Below are 19,926 nucleotides of genomic sequence, written 5' to 3'. Positions count from 1 at the left end.
TTTCTCTTATTCGTCTTAGCAGACACTCTGATAGTAGCAGAGTTCTAAGCGCGCGGCGGCAAACGGTCTGCTTGGCGTCGGGGGAGAGCTTCAGCCGCTAGTGCAATAGCCCTGAGTTCGGCCCCACCTTTGGAAATCTTATTCTCCAATTTACTGTTTTTAAAACAGTTTATTTAAAATAAATTAAAATTCCCATAGAGTATTTGCTATATCTTCTATATTTTCCATATAATTTCTGCCAAACTCTACCTGAATTTGCGCATTTCAAATTTTCCACGCTCGGCGTTAGTGGCAGCATCAGGCGCGGTCGTAGCAGGAGAAACATACGATGCAACGCCGAAAAGGCAGAGAAGCCCACCCATGTTGGGACGAGGAAGACGATGGCCAGGCAGCCAAAAACGGGGCTGGCACGAAAAAAAGCAAGGTGGGGCAGTTGCGATCTACTTGCAGCGAATTAGAAGAAATGGGCCATATTCTGGCCTCAATTGCTACACATTACAGCAGAGAGAAGGATGCTAGTGGGAAAATTAACCGCAGCATCACAAATGAGTTCAGGGAGAAGGTAGCAAGGCTGCAAGAACTGCACGCAGCGGTGGGGGCTCTGTTGCAAAGCCAAGGGCCGATTCCGACATTGCCAGTCGTATGTGCTACGTGTAGCAAATCTCCACCCAAACGAGTGAGCAGGCAGCAACAGACCGAGCTCGCGAACTCGACATCGAAGCGGGACAAGCATTGCCAAACGTCTCCAGTTGAACGCTTACCGATAGTAAATCGTCAGGCGGCGAGCCAGCATCTGCGGAAGGCACAGCAGCGTCAGAAGACACCCAGGCTTCAGCAGCCACAACAACATCAGAGTCAAGCCAATCTACCTAGATTCCAACAACAAGCCATGCAGCAGTTGCGACAGTCTGGGGGAAAAGCCCCTAGCAGCATCCATACTGCCGAGGCAGGCAAGGCCAGCGACTGGCAACTAGTGGGAGCCAAGAGGATCAAGAATAAGCAACCAAAACGCTATAAAGAGCGTCCGGAAGCCATTTTGATAGAGCCCAGCAACGGTCAGAGCTATAGAGACGTGCTTGCACTGGTCACAAGACGCAGCGACGGGCAACTGCAGCATGCCCAGGAAAACGTCCGCAAAGTGCGCCGTACTGCCAAAAACAAGCTGCTATTGGAACTAGGAGGTGACTGCCCTAACCCCCAGTCTCTAAAGGACGAGTTCCTACAGGTCCTTGGCGACAAGGCCGGTGTTAAGGTTTTATCGCCCATGAAATCGGCGATAATCCGGGATTTGGACGATCTGGTGGAGCCTCACCACATCCTGGAGGCCATCGAAAATCAAGCCGATATCGAGGCTGGGTCGTGCTCTGTTAAAAGCCTGAAGCCTAGCTATAACGGAACCTTCACAGCGATCATCACGGCGCCCGAAAGGATGATGACGAAAGTCCTACAGTTGAGTAAGCTACTAGTCGGATGGAACAGCTGCAGAGTTAAGGCTATCGAAGACCCTCCCATGAAATGCTATCGTCTGGAGTTTGGTCACATAGCAACCAAATGTAGCAACACAGTCGATAGATCGAACTGTTGTTTTAGATGCGGAGAACCTGGGCACATAGCAGCGCACTGTGGCGAAGACCCGTCATGTTACCTCTGCCGATCTAACGGAGAGTGCGACACCAGACACCATGATGGCAGTTCAAAGTGTCCACTTAGATAAGGAAGGAGGATGCAGAACAAATGACGAAACTAAGGTTTATCCAGCTCAACCTGAATCACTGCATCGCAGCTCAGGATTTGCTAAACCAGACGGTGAGAGAAGAGCTTGTTGACGTCGCACTACTCAGCGAATCCTACAAGCATAAGGAGCAGGCAACATGGATATCAGACGCCTCCGGCAAGGCAGCAATATGGCTATGTGGAGCTAGCACACTGCGTCTAGACGATATCTATTCCTCTGAGGGCTTTGTCAGAGCAAGGGTAGGTAACAGGTGGCTGTATAGCTGCTACCTAGCTCCCAGCCTGCCTATAGAAAGCTTCTGTCGCACATTAAACAACATAGTATGCGATGCCAGAGATCACCGGCAATTGGTCATCGGAGGCGACTTCAACGCATGGGCCATAGATTGGGGCAGTACTCGCACTGACTCGCGCGGCCGTATGCTTCTTGAGTGCTTTGCATCTCTAGACATCGAGTTGCTCAACGTGGGAGCAGAACATTCGTTTAGGAGGGCCGGAGTTGGGTCAATTGTCGACTTGACTTTTGCGAGCACATCGATCGCCAGAACAGCCAACTGGAGAATAAGCAACAAATATACCGCAAGCGACCATGAAGCTTTAGTATATGATGTGGTTGGCCCCGGTCAAGCCCCTCATAATCAGCCCACTCTAAAAAAGGCCTATAAGACTGAGAGTCTAGACGTGAGCAGTTTCTGTAGGGTATTAAGTCGAGTGAACACAGCCAGGACAAGTAGCGCGGAAGAGACGGTCGACTTTATTATGTCAACGGTTGAACAGGCGTGCGACGCAAGTATGTCTACCAGGAAGCCGTACAAACGCCACCATGGCCCAGTGTGCTGGTGGAATGACCAAATCGCAGAAGCACGTCGCGCATGTCACCGGGCCCGGAGGCTGTACCAGCGGGCTAGAGGGTCAGCGGACTTCCTCTGCTTGCAGCTCGCATACAAGCAACGGAGAAAGGAGCTAAAAAATCAGATCAGACGCAGTAAGCGTGAATGTTTTTTGTCGCTATGCGATACTGCCGAACAGGACCCATGGGGTAAAGCATACCAGATTATTGTGAAGCGCCTGCACGCGAACAGAACACCGCCCCCAACAGACACAATTCTGGTGCGGAATATAGTCGATGCCCTATTTCCCAACATCATGGAGATAGCCAATCATTCGCAGCAATCTAACGAGCCTTTCCTGATGTCCGACGAGTGTTCAACCTCAGAGTTAGCTCAAGCCATAAGCAGACTTAAGATGAACAAAGCCCCAGGATCGGACAGTATTCCGAACAAAGCGATAAAGCTGGCCGCCGAACTTTACCCAGCCACTTTCTGTAAGATGTACAGTACCTGTTTACGCGAGGGCACTTTTCCTAAAAGATGGAAAATCCAGGATCTTGTGCTACTTACGAAGCCAGGAAAACCTCCCGGAGAGGCGTCTTCGTATAGGCCAATCTGTCTCCTAGACACAGCCGGCAAAGTTCTCGAGTATATCATCAGCGTGCGTCTTAACAAAGCCATAGTTGCCGGTGGGGACCTATCAGATCAGCAATATGGATTTAGGAGAGCCAGATCCACGATAGATGCCATCCACAAAGTGGTAGACATCGCCTCGGAGGCAATAGCGGGTAGCAGATGGAGGGGCGGCTCCAAAAAATACTGTCTGGTGGTGACACTGGATATAAAAAATGCGTTTAATTCCGCTAGATGGGGCCGGATAATAGATGACTTACTGGGTTTTGGTGTCCCTCAATACCTGGTCAAATGTGTACGTAGCTACTTCGCAGACAGGCGAATCCGGTACCTTACAGATGACGGTGTCATGGAGAAGGTAGCGTCAGCTGGAGTTCCACAGGGATCCGTTCTCGGTCCGCTCTTATGGAATGTGATGTACGACGGCGTTCTACGACTCGAGTTTGACCCCGATACGCACATAATCGGATTCGCGGATGACGTAGCACTCGTGGTGGTGGCTAAGGAAGTCGAAGTAGCACAAGACCAATGCAACAGAGCTATCAGTAAAGCTTTCGACAGCAGGACTTGCGTTAGCAGCCCACAAGACGGAAGCGGTGCTGGTCAGCAGCCGCAAAAAGGTGGAGCTTGCCAAAATAAGAGTTGGCGAGTCAGTGATTACTTCAAAAAGGGCTATCAAGTACCTAGGAGTAATGATAGACACAAGGCTAAGTTTCAAGGAACACCTAGCCTACGCAAACGAGAAGAGGCAGCTGTATCGGCGCGTGCCCTGTCGCGCATACTACTCAACACGAGGGGTCCGAAACAAGGGAGGAGGATACTGCTAACAAGCGTCGTCAAATCTGCGGCTCTGTATGCAGCACCTGTCTGGGCCAAAGGTATGACAGTTAAAAGCTACAGACGAGGCTTAGAGGCAACACACCGGTTATGCGCTATTCGCGTTTGTAGTGCCTTTCGCACTATTTCGGACGAAGCTGCCCTGGTTATAGCGGGACTGATGCCTATAGCCGAGCAAGTAACAATGGCAGAAGGCAAATTTAGTCGCCGAGAGGAGACCTTAAACGCACCAGCACGTCAAGCGGAGCGCAGCTCGCAATGGCATAGATGCCTCGCTAGATGGCAGAGCCGCTGGGATGCCTCCACCAAGTGCAGGTGGACCTGGAAACTGGAACATTGAGGCGTGGATCAAGATTCGTCATGGGCAAGTAAACTTTTACTTGACGCAAATACTGAGCGGACACGGCTGCTTCAGAAGCTACCTAAAACGTTTCGGGCACGACACCACAGACGAGTGCAGCTGTTGTGGGAGTGGCATCTCCGAAACCGCTGAACACGTTGTCTTCTACTGCCCGAAATACGACGCTGAAAGGAGATTCCTAAACACCATGCTAGGTGAGGGGGCCACACCCTCCAATTTGGTGAGAAAGATGCTAGGTGACGCGGAAATTTGGACGGCAGTAAACGACTTTGCAGCAAAGGTCATGAGAGAGCAACGGAGGCAAGAACAGATTAGGTCAGGACTATAGTAGGTGCACGGCTCTTCGACGCAATGCACACTAGCAGTTCCGGAGAAGTCAGCACCCTGCTTTTTACCACACCGAATCAAATTTTGTTCTTATATGTTATGTTTTATGTTAGTTAAGCGTTAAAATTTGAATAAAAAAAAAAAAAAAACACACACACACGTCGGTGCCTGTGGCAACACCAGACGCTGCCCTAGTAGTGGATGCTCACGAGGCAACGCCGAAAAGGCTTAGAAGCCCATCTGTTGGGGCTGAGGTGACCGATGGCGAGGCAGCCAATAACGGGGCCTGCATTAAAAAAAGCAAGGTGGGGCAGGTGCGGCCTACTTGCAACGAGTTGGAGGAAATGGGCCATATTCTGGCCTCAATTGCTACCCATTATAGCAGAGATAAGGATGCTAGTGGCAAAATTAACCGCAGCATCACTAACGAGTTTAGGGAGAAGGTTGCTCGGCTGCGAGAACTGCACGTAGCAGTGATCGCCTTGCTTCAAGACAAAGCGCCGATCTCGCAATTGCCAGTGGCGTGTGCCACTTGCAGCATGTCTCCACCTAAACGTGTGAGTAGGCAACAGCAAACCGAACTGGTGAATTCACCGTCTAAGCGGGATAAGCTGTGTCAAACGTCACCATTCGATGACTCAGGTCGTCACCAAGCGAGGCCACACCAGCAGAAGACGCAACAGAAGAATCGCCAACACCCACAGAAGTCGTCTACACGGCTTCAGACGGCGCAGTACCAGCAGGGGCAGCAACAGCTCCATCAGCCAATCCAGTCAAATTGGATCACAGCAACAAGCCATGCAGCACCAGCAGCTACACCCGTCTGATGTGGAGCAGCCTAGGGCACAGCAAAATGCCCAAAGCAGCCAAGAATGGGTAAAGGTGGGCCCTTCGAGGTCCTCCCGCAAGCCTAAAGCGAAAATCAGTGAGGCGCTATACTAATTCAGGCGAACGAAGGCTTGAGTTATAGCCAAGTTTTAGAGCGCGTGACGAGGCGCACTGACGGGCAGCTGGATCACGTCCGTGAGCACGTAATGCGAGTTCGACGCACCGCTAAAGATGGGCTTCTTCTGGAACTCCGGAAATGCACAGCGGACACAACCCAGTCCCTTAAGGAGGCGATCAGTCAAGTCCTTGGCGAGGAGGCAGGTGTGAAAGCTCTAACCCGCCATAAGGCTGTAGCCATTCACGGCATGGACGAGAAAGCGACGCCCCAGGAATTAGTGGCTAAGCTGGCTGACCAAGCCAAAGTCGAGGCGACGTCGCTTAGACTAAGAAGCTTCCGGTCTAGTTTTCGGAATACGATGTCAGCCGTGGTTTGTGCTCCCGAGGCAGTGGCATTAAAACTCCTAGAGGTGGGCAGAGTTCGAATTGGATGGGATAGCCGCCGAATAAAGGAGCTAGAAGCGCAACCTGCGCGCTGTTTTCGATGCCTATGTGTTGGCCACATCGCCGCAAACTGCCCAAGCGACACAGATAGGTCAAATTGCTGCTTCAGGTGTGGCAATCCTGGTCACAAGTCTGCAGACTGCTCGGCCGCCGTCAAGTGCTTTTTATGTGCCGAGATGGGCTTGAGTCCCTTAAACCACATAGCGGGTAGCCGCGCGTGCCCATCCAGTGGTGCCCAGAGGATGCAGAAAGACGCCAAATGACTCAGCCCCATTTGAAGTTCTTGCAGTTGAACCTGAATCACTGCATAGCGGCTCAGGACCTGCTTCAGCAGACTGTGCGTGAGTTGTCGGCGGATATAGCTCTACTGAGTGAGCCCTTCAGAGTAGGAGAAAGTGGTCGCTGGGCCAAGGCAGCGTGCGGCAAAGCAGCAATTTGGTGCTCCGGTAGTAACGTGCTAGTCATGCAGGACGTCCTACCTGCGGACGGCTTTGTCAGAGCGCGGATCGGCAGAAACTGGGTGTACAGCTGCTACCTTGCACCCAGCCTGTCACTGGAGCGTTTCGGAAGCATTCTAGACAGCATCTCGAACGACGCAAGAGGACGCCAAGGTCTCATCATCGGTGGGGATTTCAACGCGTGGGCCACCGAGTGGGGCAGCACCCGTACTGACGCCCGCGGCCGTATTCTCCTTGAAGGTTTTGCCAACTTAAGCATATCTCTGCTTAACGTCGGCACACAACACACTTTCCGAAGGGCCGGCACAGGATCGGTGGTGGATCTTTCCTACACCAGCGACAGTATTGCTGCTTCGGCTGTTTGAAGCGTAGGCATGGCATACTCTGCCAGTGACCATGAAATAGTGACATTCTCCGTAGGCAGAAACAGGCACCCGCCAGCGCGAACGTTACCGCTTCGGAAATCCTTCAAGGTGGACGCTTTCAACGCGCTTTTGTTCGCTGAAAGCCTGGAAGGACTCACGGAGTGCCCCAACACAAACGCAGAAGAGGCTACGAACCTGATCATGTCGAGACTCGATGAAGCGTGTGTTGCCAGCATGGCCCAGAGAGGGTCATTCTCGCGCCACCACACCCCAGTCTGCTGGTGGAACGAGGCAATCGCTGATGCCAGAAGGGCTTGTCTTCGAGCGAGACGGCTATATCAGCGGGCAAGACATTCGCTCAACTTCGAGGCTCTCGGTCTGGAGTACAGAAGGCGGAGGAAAGCCCTTAAGGTGGCGATCAGGGATAGCAAGCGTGAATGTTTCCTCGAGCTATGTGATTCGGCAGAACAAGACCCTTGGGGCAAAGCCTACCAGACGGTGGTCAAACGAGTACACGGAAACAGGCAGTCATCCCCATCAGACACAACCACTGTACGCTCCATCGTCAGCAGCCTATTTCCCGACGCCCCGGAGTTATCGCATGTGTCTCCCTTGGAGACACACCTTCAAGTGGAAGAATGCTCGCTTGCTGAGGTCATCGAGACGGTGAGGCGTCAAAAGCCAAATAAAGCCCTGGGTGCCGACTCTATCCCCAACATCGCACTTAAACTGGCAGTAACGATACTCCCTCATGTATTCACGGAGTTGTACTCAAAATACATAAGAGAAGGAGTCTCTCCCACCAGGTGGAAGTTACAAAACCTTGTGTTGTTGCCCAAGCCCGGAAAACCACCAGACGAGGCATCCTCGTATAGGCCCATTTGCCTGTTGGATACAGCTGGCAAGGTGCTGGAGTCGATGCCTTGCTCGAGACTGGAGTCGGCGATATTAGCAGGCGGGGGCTTATCCGAGCACCAGTTCGGATTCAGAAAGGCCAGATCCACAATCGACGCAATAAACCGTGTGGTTCACTTGGCAGCTGAGGCAATCGACGGCTCTAGATGGAAAGGCGGCAGTAAAGAATACTGTATCGTGGTGACGCTCGACGTGAAGAACGCGTTTAACTCAGCAAGGTGGGATCGCATACTGGACGCGCTGGCAACATTCAATATCCCAAGCTACCTGATGAACTGCGTAGCTGCGGAGCTACTTTCGCGACAGGAGAATCCGATACTTAACGGAGGATGGCCTGGAAGAAAGAGGGGTATCGGCTGGTGTTCCACAAGGATCCGTCCTGGGCCCCTTGTTATGGAACACCTTGTACGACGGAGTCCTGCGCCTTGAGTTCGAGCAGCACACACACATTGTCGGGTTTGCTTACGATGTCGCTCTGGTGGTTTCGGCGAAGGACCTTCACGTCGCCGAAGAGCGTTGTAGCGTGGCGATAGCCAAAGTTGGCCACTGGCTATCGGCCGCAGGGCTTAAATTGGCAGCGCAAAAGACCGAGGCGGTGCTCATTAGCAGCCGGAAGCGCGTCGAAACCGCAAAAATCAGAGTAGGTGACTCCCTCGTGGTATCCAAGCGTGCCATTAAATACCTAGGTGTCATGCTTGACACTAGATTGTCCTTCAAGGAGCACTTAGAATACTGCAGTAGCAAGGCAGCTGCGTCGGCCCGGTCCCTAGCCCGTATATTGCTGAATACGCGTGGCCCGAAGCAAGGACGGCGCCTGCTACTATCGAGCGTAGTAAAATCCACTGCCCTGTACGCAGTTCCTTCGTGGATTAAAGGTGTGGAGGTTAGGAGCTACAGGAGGAGCCTCGAGTCGACTCATCGTCTAAGTGCTATTAGGGTGTGTAGCGCATTCCGCACCATATCCGATGACGCAGCTCTGGTGATCGCTGGAATGATGCCCATCGATGAATGTGCGGCAATTGCGTCGGCCACGTTTGTAGCATCAAGGCAATCAAGTGGCAGCAACATAACCCAACCAAGAGGACAGTCGCGACTCATGACATGGCAGCACTCCATGCGCAGATGGCAAGAGAGGTGGGACTCCTCGCCCAAGGGACGGTGGACCCATGCACTAATCCCGGACATCACACAATGGGTGTCGAGGAAGCATGGTGAGGTTGACTACTACCTTACTCAGCTCATGAGCGACCACGGGTGCTTCAGGAGTTACCTGAAGAGGTTCCACCACGATGTCTCCGACGAGTGCACATGGTGCGGCGCTGGCATCATAGAAGATGCGAGTCATGTGCTGCAACACTGCCCAAGATTTGACGAGGAAAGACACCGGTTGGAGAGGGTCATGGGCGAGCCGGTGACGCAGTGTAACCTCGCCGGGATGATGGTCGCAAACTCTAACGTGTGGCAGGCGGCCGCCGCCTTCGCCGCACACGTGATGAAGAAACTTAGGCAGCTGGAGAGGGAAAGGTCGGCGAATTAAAGAAGCACACGGTCTGCGAAGCAATACCGACAAGTCGTCCCGCAGTAACCGTAATCCTTGTTATGTTAGTTGTAATTATGTTAGCAATGTTTTAAATGAAATAAAAAAAAAAAAAAACACACACACACACACACACACACAGCTGCTATTTCCCGCCTAGTCTAGACTATCTGGACTTCTGCGAATCGCTGGACGAACTAGCGGCGGACGCGAGAGCGCACAGCCCGTTCGTAATAGCTGGAGACTTCAATGCGTGGGCCCAAGAATGGGGCAGCAGCATAACAAATGCTCGTGGGCGCGCCGTTCCTAATTCGCTAGCCTCATTAGACGTCGCACTTCTAAACTACGGCTCTCGCAACACGTTCAACAGCGCAGGCAGAGGATCAATAATCGACCTCACCTTCGTCAGCAACAGCTTGGCGAGATTTGCTGCATGGCGGCTGGATGGACAACTACACAGCCAGCGACCATGAGGCCATCATTTTTTCCCTTGGACAGGCAGCTCGACAGACGCGTACCCAGGCAGTGGAATTACCATATAAAGCTGATACGCTTAACACCCAAGCATTTACAGCTGCAATTTATGATGCGACGCTGGCTGCGGGACCTGCTCAAGGCATGGCAGACCAGCTATGTGGCATGCTGGCATCAGCCTGCGATGCGAGTATGGCCCGCTCCAGACCATTCAATAAACATCACCAACCAGTCTTCTGGTGGAATGATGAAATTGGAGATCTACGAAGGGCTTGCCTAACCGCAAGAAGGCGTTACCAAAGGGCAAGGAAGCGGCTGGACGTAAACTGGCCACAGATGCACTCCACTTCTAGCCAAGCGAGAAAATTCCTGAAGAAGTCCATCCTTGCAGCCAAAAAAGAGGTTTTCCTCAATCTGTGTGACTCAGCCGAGCACGACCCCTGGGGTAAGGCCTATAAACTAGTAGTAAAACGTATCCATGCAAACCGGCTCCCCGCTAACAGGTGCCGCAGACCTCAAAAAAATAGCCACGCTCTCTTTCGAAGCCGATCGAACCTTTTTAGCGCATCACCCATCGCACCTGCAAGGCTTTCTACCATCGATGCAGTCTCCACAGAAGAAATTTTAGTCGCAGCCAAATCGCTTAAGCCCGGTAAGGCCGCAGGCCCGGATTTATTCCCGAATCGTGCAGTCAAACTGGCTATGACGCTACGCCCAGAAGCATTTGAGCACTGGTATTGCTGCCAAAGCCGGGGCAGCCACCTGACGTAGCATCCTACTACAGGCCGATTTGTCTAATAGACACAGTCGGCAAAGTCCTGGAAGGACTAATCAACACTAGGTTAAACGATCTAATCAGCAGGAGCAATGGCCTCTCGGAAAACCAATTCGGCTTTCGGAAGGCAAGGTCGACGATAGATGCAATCAGCAAATTAGTTAATATTGCTGCAAATGCAATCGAGGGCTCCCGGTGGAAGGGCGGCTCTAAAAAATACTGCCTGGTCGTCACAATAGACGTTAAGAACGCCTTCAACACAGCGGACTGGGGCTGCATCCTGTGCTCGGTGTGTAGGCTGGAAGCGCCGGTATACCTGCAAGCCATCATACGGAGTTATTTTGATGGGAGAGTGCTGCGATTCAACACAGATGAGGGCTGCGACAGTCGCCACATTTCTGCCGGGGTTCCACAAGGGTCCGTATTGGGTCCGCTACTGTGGAACACAATGTACGACGGCATTCTGAGGATCCCTCTACCACAAGGATGCGAAACCATCGGATACGCAGATGACGTGGCGTTAGTGATCGTAGCCAAGGATCTTGCGACGACTGAAGCGTTTGCATCCTGGGCGATTGAGAGGATACTAGTAGAGGGATCTGCGAATGTCTCAAAGCGGGCTATACGTTACCTGGGCGTATGGATAGACACTCGTCTATGCTTTCGGGAACATCTGAATCATGTACATACCAAGGCGGCGAATACTGGGCAGGCCTTGTCCCGAATCATATTAAATACCAGAGGTCCGAAACAGGAGCGCAGGCTGCTGCTAGCGAGTGTGCTAAAGTCAGTGATATTGTATTCAGCGCAAGTATGGTCGCAAGCTATTCACGTCCCGTCACATATCGTCTATGCGCGCTTCGAGTGTGCAGCGCTTTCAGGACCGTTTTGGAGGACGCTGCGTTGGTAATTGCGGGTATGATCCCAATCGACCTACTTGCCGATGAAGCCATGGCGATCGCCGTAGCTGTCAGCCGCGGCACACCCAAAAAAGAGGCCAGCTCTGAGGCGAGAATTCGGAGTTTTGTGACTTGGCAAAGACGCTGGGATGACTCTAGCAAGGGTAGGTGGACGCATCTCCTCATCCCAAACGTAACGGAGTGGACGGAGAGAAAACATGGGCAAGTTTCCTTCCAACTCACACAACTGCTTTCAGGTCACAGATGCTGCAGATCATATCTGCACCGGTTTGGGCATGAGCATGTACCCTTTTGCTTGGTCTGCGGCAGCAGCACAGTCGAAGCATCCTGTTTGCATCCTGTTTGAATGCGTCAGGTTCAACAACGAGCGACAAAGGGTGGCAGACCTGATCAACACTGCCCTTACACCTGACAACATGGTCACAGCTATGCTGGCCAAATCGGCGATCTGGGACGCAGTATGCGGCTTTGCGGGTGTGGTCTGTCAAGTGCTCAGACAAGAGGAACGCGCAAGAAACGGATAAGTATGCTAGCAATACGTTTTTGCGAAGCAATTCCCCCTGGGACGTCCCGCAAAAATTGGTTCGTATTATGCCTGCAGTCCGATAGAAAACATTGTATATTCGTATGTTTTTGTTTTATGTTATAAATAAAGGACTTATAAAAAAAAAAACACACACACACACACGGCTACGCGGACGAAGTCGCGGTCGTAGTGGTGGGCAAGGAACTGAAGGATGTAGAGTCAACGGCAAATACAGCCATCGCATCCATTATGACCTGGCTGCGCTCGGTGGGCCTAGTTCTAGCGGCGCATAAGACGGAAGCGGTGCTAATCAGCAGCCGGAAGTTAGTTAGCAGCCGGCCACCGTTACTATCGACGGTATTGAGATGAAATCGGCTAGAGCAATTCGATACCTAGGAGTTTGGCTCGACACAAGATTGTGTTTCCGAGAACACCTAGCGGAGGTACAGCGGAAGGCAGAGGAATCGAGTAGAGCACTCGCCAGGATCATGCTCAACACAAGAGGGCCCAAACAGGAGCGGAGAATTTTGCTGATGAGCGTGGTAAAATCGCAAATTTTGTATGCAGTCCAGATCTGGGCACCGGCCATGGAGATCGATAGCTACCGTCGCCTCATCAGTCCGACGTATTGACTCTGCGCTCTCAGAGTATGTAGTGGCTTTAGGACTGTTTATGAGGATGCAGCACTAGTAATCGCCGGCATGGTGCCCATCGACATTCTGGCAGCCGTAGTTCGGGTCACTGCAGAGGCCACCAGCAGGGGCATTCCGAAGAGTGTCGCCAAAGCAGACGCTAGAAGGCTCAGTTTGAGGAAATGGCAGGACCGATGGGACGCTGCACCAAATGGCAGATGGACGCTCCGCCTCATCCCCAACATTGAGGCTTGGGTCGGTAAATTTGGGCAGGTGAATTTCTACCTCATGCAGGTGCTGAGCGGACACGGCTGCTTCCGCCAATACTTAACCAGGTTCGGCCACGACCACTTCCCAACGTGTCCTGCGTGTCCTAAAGGAGCAATCGAGGACGCCCACCACGTTGCATTTAGTTGCGGCCGCTTCAGTGCGGAGAGACAGCGGGCCGAGCGGGCGATCGGCCAGACCCAATCGGTAGCCAGCTTGGTACCCAGCATGCTGGAGAGCAAGGATAACTGGGCGGAGGTGAGCACCTACTTTGGAGCCATAATGCGGAACTTAGGAGACTGGAGCGAGAAAGAGTCGGTCCAACATAGAAGCTGCCACAACCCTGGCGAAGCAATTCCCAATGGGACGTACCGCCGGCCGGGCATTTTTTATGTATCCACGTTAATCGATTTCTTTTGTCAGTCTGGTTGTATTTTGTTGATCTCTTTTTATATATGCTAATAAAAGAATTAAAAAAAAAAAAAAACACACACACACACACACACATAAGCACGGAGTTTGTGAAGAAAAGTGGGTGTGCACTTCGTCGCGTCCGGTCTTTTTCTGTGTAAATTCCTTCCTATCCGTGATCGTAAATCTCGTAGTCCTGCAACTTAATAATCTGTTAGTGTAGCAGTCTCACTTCTGTTGTTACTCACGTTCCGTCGGCCGCCAGTCTGCATCGCAAGTGGAAAAATTAAATCATATTTTTTTCCCGGCCTCCTGCTGCGTCGGTCCCTTGGTGGTCGGAGGGTCGCGGGGTGCCTTCATTCTGTATCACCCAACTTTTTTTCTCCGCATCTATGTTAGTGGGGTGCTAGTCGCACCTTTTACCAATTTTTCATCCACCCACGCTGTAAGTAAAAAAGTTAACAAGCAATTGGTGTGATAACCAGCTGTTGGCGGACCTGCCAAGTCGGTCTCGAAAGCTCTCCAGGGCTATCACTTAAGAGTCGAGCTTTCACCTCAAAACTTTTAAGCCGGGGTTCTCGATCACCTCCCACCAGACTAGCAGCATAGCAGCGCAACAGCCTAAGTCTTGGAGACGTACGCGGTGGCCTACCTGGCAGAGGCGCTGCTTCCCATCGCACGGTGCCTGGTTCAAATCCGCTGAGTGGAGCGAAAAAAAATTTAAAAATATATCTGGAGCATTTTTTTTTTCTTTCTAACGCGGGTCTCAAAGTACCTGATTCGACTCCGCTGTGAGGAATTGAAATTTTTCTATTTGAAATTTCATTCATTTAACTTCTCCGATACCCTCCGGTACGGTAGGGGTTCAAATCCGCCGCGGTAATATAGGAGTCAAAAATTATTTTTTATTTATTTATTTAATAATTTTTATTCTACCATTGCACACCGAGTGGCCCAGATCCCCGCTGATTGCCTGTTGTATCCCAAGGAAGCCGAGACGGAGCGGTATAACTCCCAACGCTCACCAGGGGAAATACCTGGTCGTCAGGCCGTAGATAATGGAAGGCGAGGAGCTAATCCCAATCTATGACGAGTTGCCATTGCGAGCAGCTGCTAGCAAGCAAGAGGACACTCCAAAGAGATCGCGGGACGCCATGAGCCCAGATGGAGAAGCCACTAACCCTAATGCCTGCGCCCCACCGAAAATGTAAAAATTGCAGCCTGTCTGCAATAAACTTACGGAAATGGGCATACTATTGGAGGAAATCTCGGAGAGGATCAAGCCCGAGAAGGAAGGAGGCAAGAGGGTCATCACCAACGCCCTTCGTGAAAAGGTGGAGAGGCTGAAAGAGCTGCAGGCGGAAGTCAGCTCCCGGTGCAGCGGACATTCGATCGAGTCAGTTTCGTCGGATGCATGTCCCAATTGCTCGAAGGCGCCACCTGAGCGTGCCAGTCGTGGGCAGCAGACCGACGCAATGTCCTCCAGGACCACGCTATCCCGGAATACTCAGACTTCACCATTGGCAAAGCGATTAGACAAGGCACCGGGTCCATCTGAACCGGCTGGAAAGCAACTGGGGCAGCCGAGTGCTCACGCACCCAAGCAGCGTCCTAAAAAGCGGCAACCTGTAGAATCCCAGCAGCAGCAGCAGGCCCCACCTACTCCTCAAGGCGACAAACCGCACCACACAACAGCGGACATCGGGACAACCGAGGACAACCAAGGCTGGAAAACAGTCGGCCCATCAAAGCCTCGACGTGGAGCCTCCTTGCAGCAGGTCAAACCAAGAATCAGGCATAGACCAGATGCAATTCTGATCGAGGCCAGCAGCAGGCTAAGTTATAGCCAAGTACTAACGATGGTGACCAGGCGTACGGATGGTACACTACTCCACGTCCGTGAGCATGTCTCCAGAGTACGTCGCACAGCCAAAGACGCGCTGCTACTGGAGCTTCGCAAGGACTCGGCTACGAATATACAATCGCTCCAGGTCGATATCACCCAAGTACTGGGCGCAACAGCCGATGTGAAGGCCCTCGCACAGCTTAGAATGGTAGCAATCTACAACCTAGATGCAGCGGTGAGCCCTGAGGAGCTTCTAGCGAAGCTATCCTCGCAAGCGAAGGTAGAAATGAATCATTGATCAATTTGTCCACTTGTTTATTGATTTCGTTTTTTTGACTGTGTGCAATCCTGTAGTTTTTGGTGTAGACTGGTGTTGTGTCTTTGAGTCTTAATTTTTGTTTATAGAAATTGTTGGAGGATATTTGTTCAGAGTCTATTGCGAATACATCATCAAATTCTGAGCATATTTTATGTAGAGGTTCTTTCACGAAGTCGGGAAAATGGGGTGCTAGTTTGTTCATTATTGTGGATATATGTTTTGAATCATGTTGTTTGTCTATTTTTAAGATTTCATAATCGGACAGTTTTTCATTTAATTGGTTTATATTTGTAATTTGCACGTCTGTGTTGTTAGAATTTAATATGCGGACATATGGGTTAGTCTTAGAAGCAATAGTGTTTGCGACGAATACCCCCGGGTGTAATTCTTGATTAGGGATAAAGATGTTATTATTGTTTGAGGATATTGCAATGCATACAATTTTTTCTGTTCTAGGTGGGATATGGAATACATGTGTGTTTTGACTGATCCCTATATTGATTTTAATTTTATATTTTGATTTATATGGATCTATTATCAATTTGTTGGTGGAATAATTGAGTGTGCAATTAAATTTTTTTATAAAGTCAAGCCCCAGGATTCCGTCACAGTCAAAAGCCTTCGGGCAGGTCTTAGGAACTACCAGACGGCAATTTTGAGCGCACCTAAGGCTGTGGCCCGGAAGCTTATCGAACTTGGTCGCGTAGAGATAGGCTGGGCTAAGTGCCGAATTAGAGAGCTCGAGCAACGGCCATTGCGCTGTTTCAAGTGCCTAGCTACTGGCCACATTGCCGCGAAGTGCTCAAGCAAGGAGGACAGATCAGACTGTTGCTTCTAGTGTTGTGTAGCAGGCCACAAGGCAGTCGTCTGTCCCTCAGTGGAACCGCACTGCTTTCTCTGCGCTGCACAGGACTTAAACCCAAGAAACCATCTTGCGGGCAGCCGTCTTTGCCCAGCTACAGGCGTATCGAGGACCCAAAAGTAGCTTAAATGACCCAGCCAGCCATGAAGATCCTGCAGTTAAACCTGAACCACTGCATCGCAGCCCAAGACCTGCTGCAGCAGACTGTTCGGGAGTTGAGTTGGCCGGCACAGGATCTATTGCCATTTTGCCAGCGATAGTATCGCCGCCTCAGCCACTTGGAGAGTGGGATCAACGTACTCGGCGACGGCGAGAAATCTCATCAGGATGATGATGGCAGACCCAGACGAATGGGAGGCGGTCAGTGCCTTCGCCGTGCGTGTAATGAAGGTACTCAGGAAACTGGAGAGGGAAAGGTCTGCCCAATAAACAATTAAAGCCCACGGTCTGCGATGCAATACCGACAAGTCGTTCCGCAGTAGCCGTCATCTTTTATTTTTTGTTCTCACCTTATGTTCCCTGGTTATTTGTAACTTTTTGTATTATATGTTCGTAAGTTCTAAAGAAATATAAAAAAAAAAAAAAAACGCACACACACACACACACGTACACGCGGCGAGGCGACCAACTCGGACCTTACCAAAGAAGCGTCCTGCCGCTATTTTGGTACAGCGAAAAAGTGAGTATAGCGACATGCTAAAGCTGGTGACAAGGAGCCAGGACACCAAGCTGCAGGCAGTGGGCGAAAGCGTGCGCTCTGTGAGACGCACCGTTAAAAGAGATCTCCTACTGGAGCTAAATGCAGCAGGGGCAGAGAATGTAGTCCAGCTGAAGGAGGACATAGGATCCGCACTTGAAGGTCAAGTCGAGGCAAGGGCGCTATCGAACCTGACCAGATTGGAGATTCTGGATATGGATGGCGAAACAACCAAGGAGGAAATCGTTCAGGCAGTCTCTGACCAGATGAGCCTGAGAATTGATACCGCAGATGTCAAGAGTCTGCGCCCAGCGCACGGAGGAAACCAGAGGGCAACAATTTGTGTCCCGGGAGTGGTAGCAGAAAAAATCCTGAAAGCCCACCTGAAGATTGGATAATCGGTATGCAGGGTACGCGTACGCACTTCGGCGTCCAGATGCTACAGGTGCCTGGAGTTTGGACACGTGGCAGCAGCTTGCAACAGCCCCGTCGACAGGACAAATTGGTGCCTAAGATGCGGCGGTAAGCACCACAAAGCGAAGGAATGCAGCAACGCATTCAATTGCTGTATATGCGAGTCAAGAGGGATTACCGAGCGAAAACACGTAGCAGGCAGTGCGCAGCGATAGATCGCGACCCCAGAAACCATATTGCTGGTAGCAAAGAGTGCCCCCTGGGCAAAACAGGAGAGCAACCAACCTGTCTATAATGGTTAAACTCATGCAGTTGAATCTTAATCATTGTGCAGCTGCGCAAAGCTTGCTCGCGCAAACGGTGAGAAAATTGGATGTAGATGTCGCTATTCTTAGTGAGCCATACAGAGTAGGGGCTAGCAGCCTGTGGGCAGCGGATATAACTAGCAAAGCGGCTATTTGGACCTGTGTCAAAAACCCACTGCTCATCCAGTCTGTGCAACGAAACAACTGTTTTGTGCGGGCAAAAATAGATGATGTATGGCTCTACAGTTGTTATTTGGCACCAAGCCTAAACATTCGTGAATTTGAGGCTGTGCTCGATCAACTTTCTGTAGACGTGCGTGGAAAGACCAAAGTAGTTGTTGCCGGCGATTTTAATGCTTGGTCTGAGGAATGGGCCAGCAGCTCAACAAACGCGAAAGGTCGCACTGTACTCGAAGCATTCGCCACCTCAGATCTGGTAGTGTTGAACACAGGCAGCGAGTTCACATTTAACAGAGCGGGCTACGGCTCTGTCATCGACGTGACCTTCACCAGCAGGCAAATTTTTAACACAGCTAAGTGGGAGCTTTGCAGCCATTATACAACCAGCGACCATACAGCAATCATGTGCACTATTGGCGACAGTCCAGCAGCAGCTGCAGTTACACCGGACAAACCATTTAAGGCGATAAAGCCAGCAGGACCGTTAGAACAACATATGTAGCATATCGTTAAGACGCTGTTCCCAAGTACGTCGTATTGCCAAGGAACGACAGTCCCACATTAAGCGAATACAGCCCGGTAACTACAGAGGAGGTGCTATTGGCAGCAGGGCACCTGCAAGACAACAAAGCCCCTGGCCCCGATGCAATTCCTAACAAAGCAATTAAGCTAGCTGCCCGCTTGCAGCCGGAAAAATTTGCAGATATATTTTCCAAATGTCTCAAAGAGTGCACGTTTCCCGAAATTTGGAAAAAGCAGAACCTGGTGCTTATTCCGAAGCCGAACAAGTTGCTTGAAGATCCTTCTGGCTACAGACCACTCTGCATGCTTGACGCTGCGGCGAAAATGCTAGAGAAAATCATCAGCACAAGGCTGGAAGCCGCCATCTTACAGGCTGGAAACCTTTCGTCCATGCAATTTGGATTCAGAAAGGCCAAATCCACGCTGGATGCACTATCGACAGTAGTCGACATAGCGGAGAAGGCGATTGAAGGGCAACGGTGGAAAGGTAGCGGGAAAAATACTGCCTTATAACCACACTCGACGTTAAAAACGCTTTAATACAGCCACCTGGACAAAAATAATTGATGCACTTGGCAGATTCCAAGTACCGGAGAACCTCATATTCACCATAGAGGATTACTTCCGGAATCGCGTATTAAATTACGACACTCGAAATGGAGTACGATCCTATGAAATCAGGGGAGGCGTACCGCAGGTCTCAGTAGTTGGGCCGCTCCTGTGGAACGCCATGTATGATGGCATACTGCGCATAATTTTGCCCCCAGAATGCCACATCGTAGGATTTGCTGACGATGTAGCGCTAGTGGTCATCGCAAAACACTTACGTGAGGCGGAGGAGAAAACGGTGGTGTCCATGGGCGCAGCAAACCAGTGGCTTTCTGATGCAGGGCTGACACTAGCGGACCACAAAACAGTGGCTGTCCTGGTAAGCAGCCGAAAGACGGTGGAAGTTGCCAAAATGTTGCTTATGAATGTTGTCAAATCGATCATACTTTATGGTGCACCGGTATGGGCAGAAGCGATGCAGCGAAAAACGTACAGAAGAGGACTTGACTCTACATTCCGTCTTGGCGCTCTGCGTGTTTGCCGTGGCTTCCGGACCATTTCCGATGACGCTGCGCTAGTCATTGCAGGGATGACACCGCTTGACATACTGGCAAAAGAGGCGCAAATGATCTTCCAGCAACGGCAGGGACAAGTATGGACCCCCACGACCAGGCGAACAATTATCAAAATGGCGAAAGAAGCCAGCCTGTCAGAATGGCAGCATCGATGGGCAGGCTCAACAAAAGGTCGGTGGACTCGCAAGCTGATACCCGATATAAATGCTTGGATAAATAGGCGTCATGGCGAAGTCACCTTTGAGCTTACGCAGTTCCTTAGTGGT

General features: G+C 51.1%; 1 protein-coding gene across 1 annotated transcript; it reads left to right on the top strand.

The window, feature by feature from the left end:
* Positions 1–5,756: 5,756 nt before the first annotated feature.
* LOC124461680 lies at positions 5,757–6,374 on the top strand. The gene has a single exon (XM_047013171.1). It carries the CDS (start codon positions 5,757–5,759, stop codon positions 6,372–6,374), a length of 618 nt encoding a protein of 205 aa, XP_046869127.1.
* The last annotated feature ends 13,552 nt before the right edge of the window (positions 6,375–19,926 follow it).

This window comes from Drosophila willistoni, unplaced genomic scaffold (genome assembly GCF_018902025.1).
Source record: "Drosophila willistoni isolate 14030-0811.24 unplaced genomic scaffold, UCI_dwil_1.1 Seg589, whole genome shotgun sequence".
NCBI lineage: Eukaryota > Metazoa > Arthropoda > Insecta > Diptera > Drosophilidae > Drosophila > Drosophila willistoni.
The sequence above is the reverse complement of the archived record's forward strand: the minus strand, read 5'-3'. Positions and strand labels throughout refer to the sequence as shown.

Excerpts from the sequence above, each read along its gene's own strand:
- LOC124461680 (XM_047013171.1), top strand. The coding sequence starts at position 5,757 with ATGCGAGTTCGACGCACCGCTAAAGATGGGCTTCTTCTGGAACTCCGG.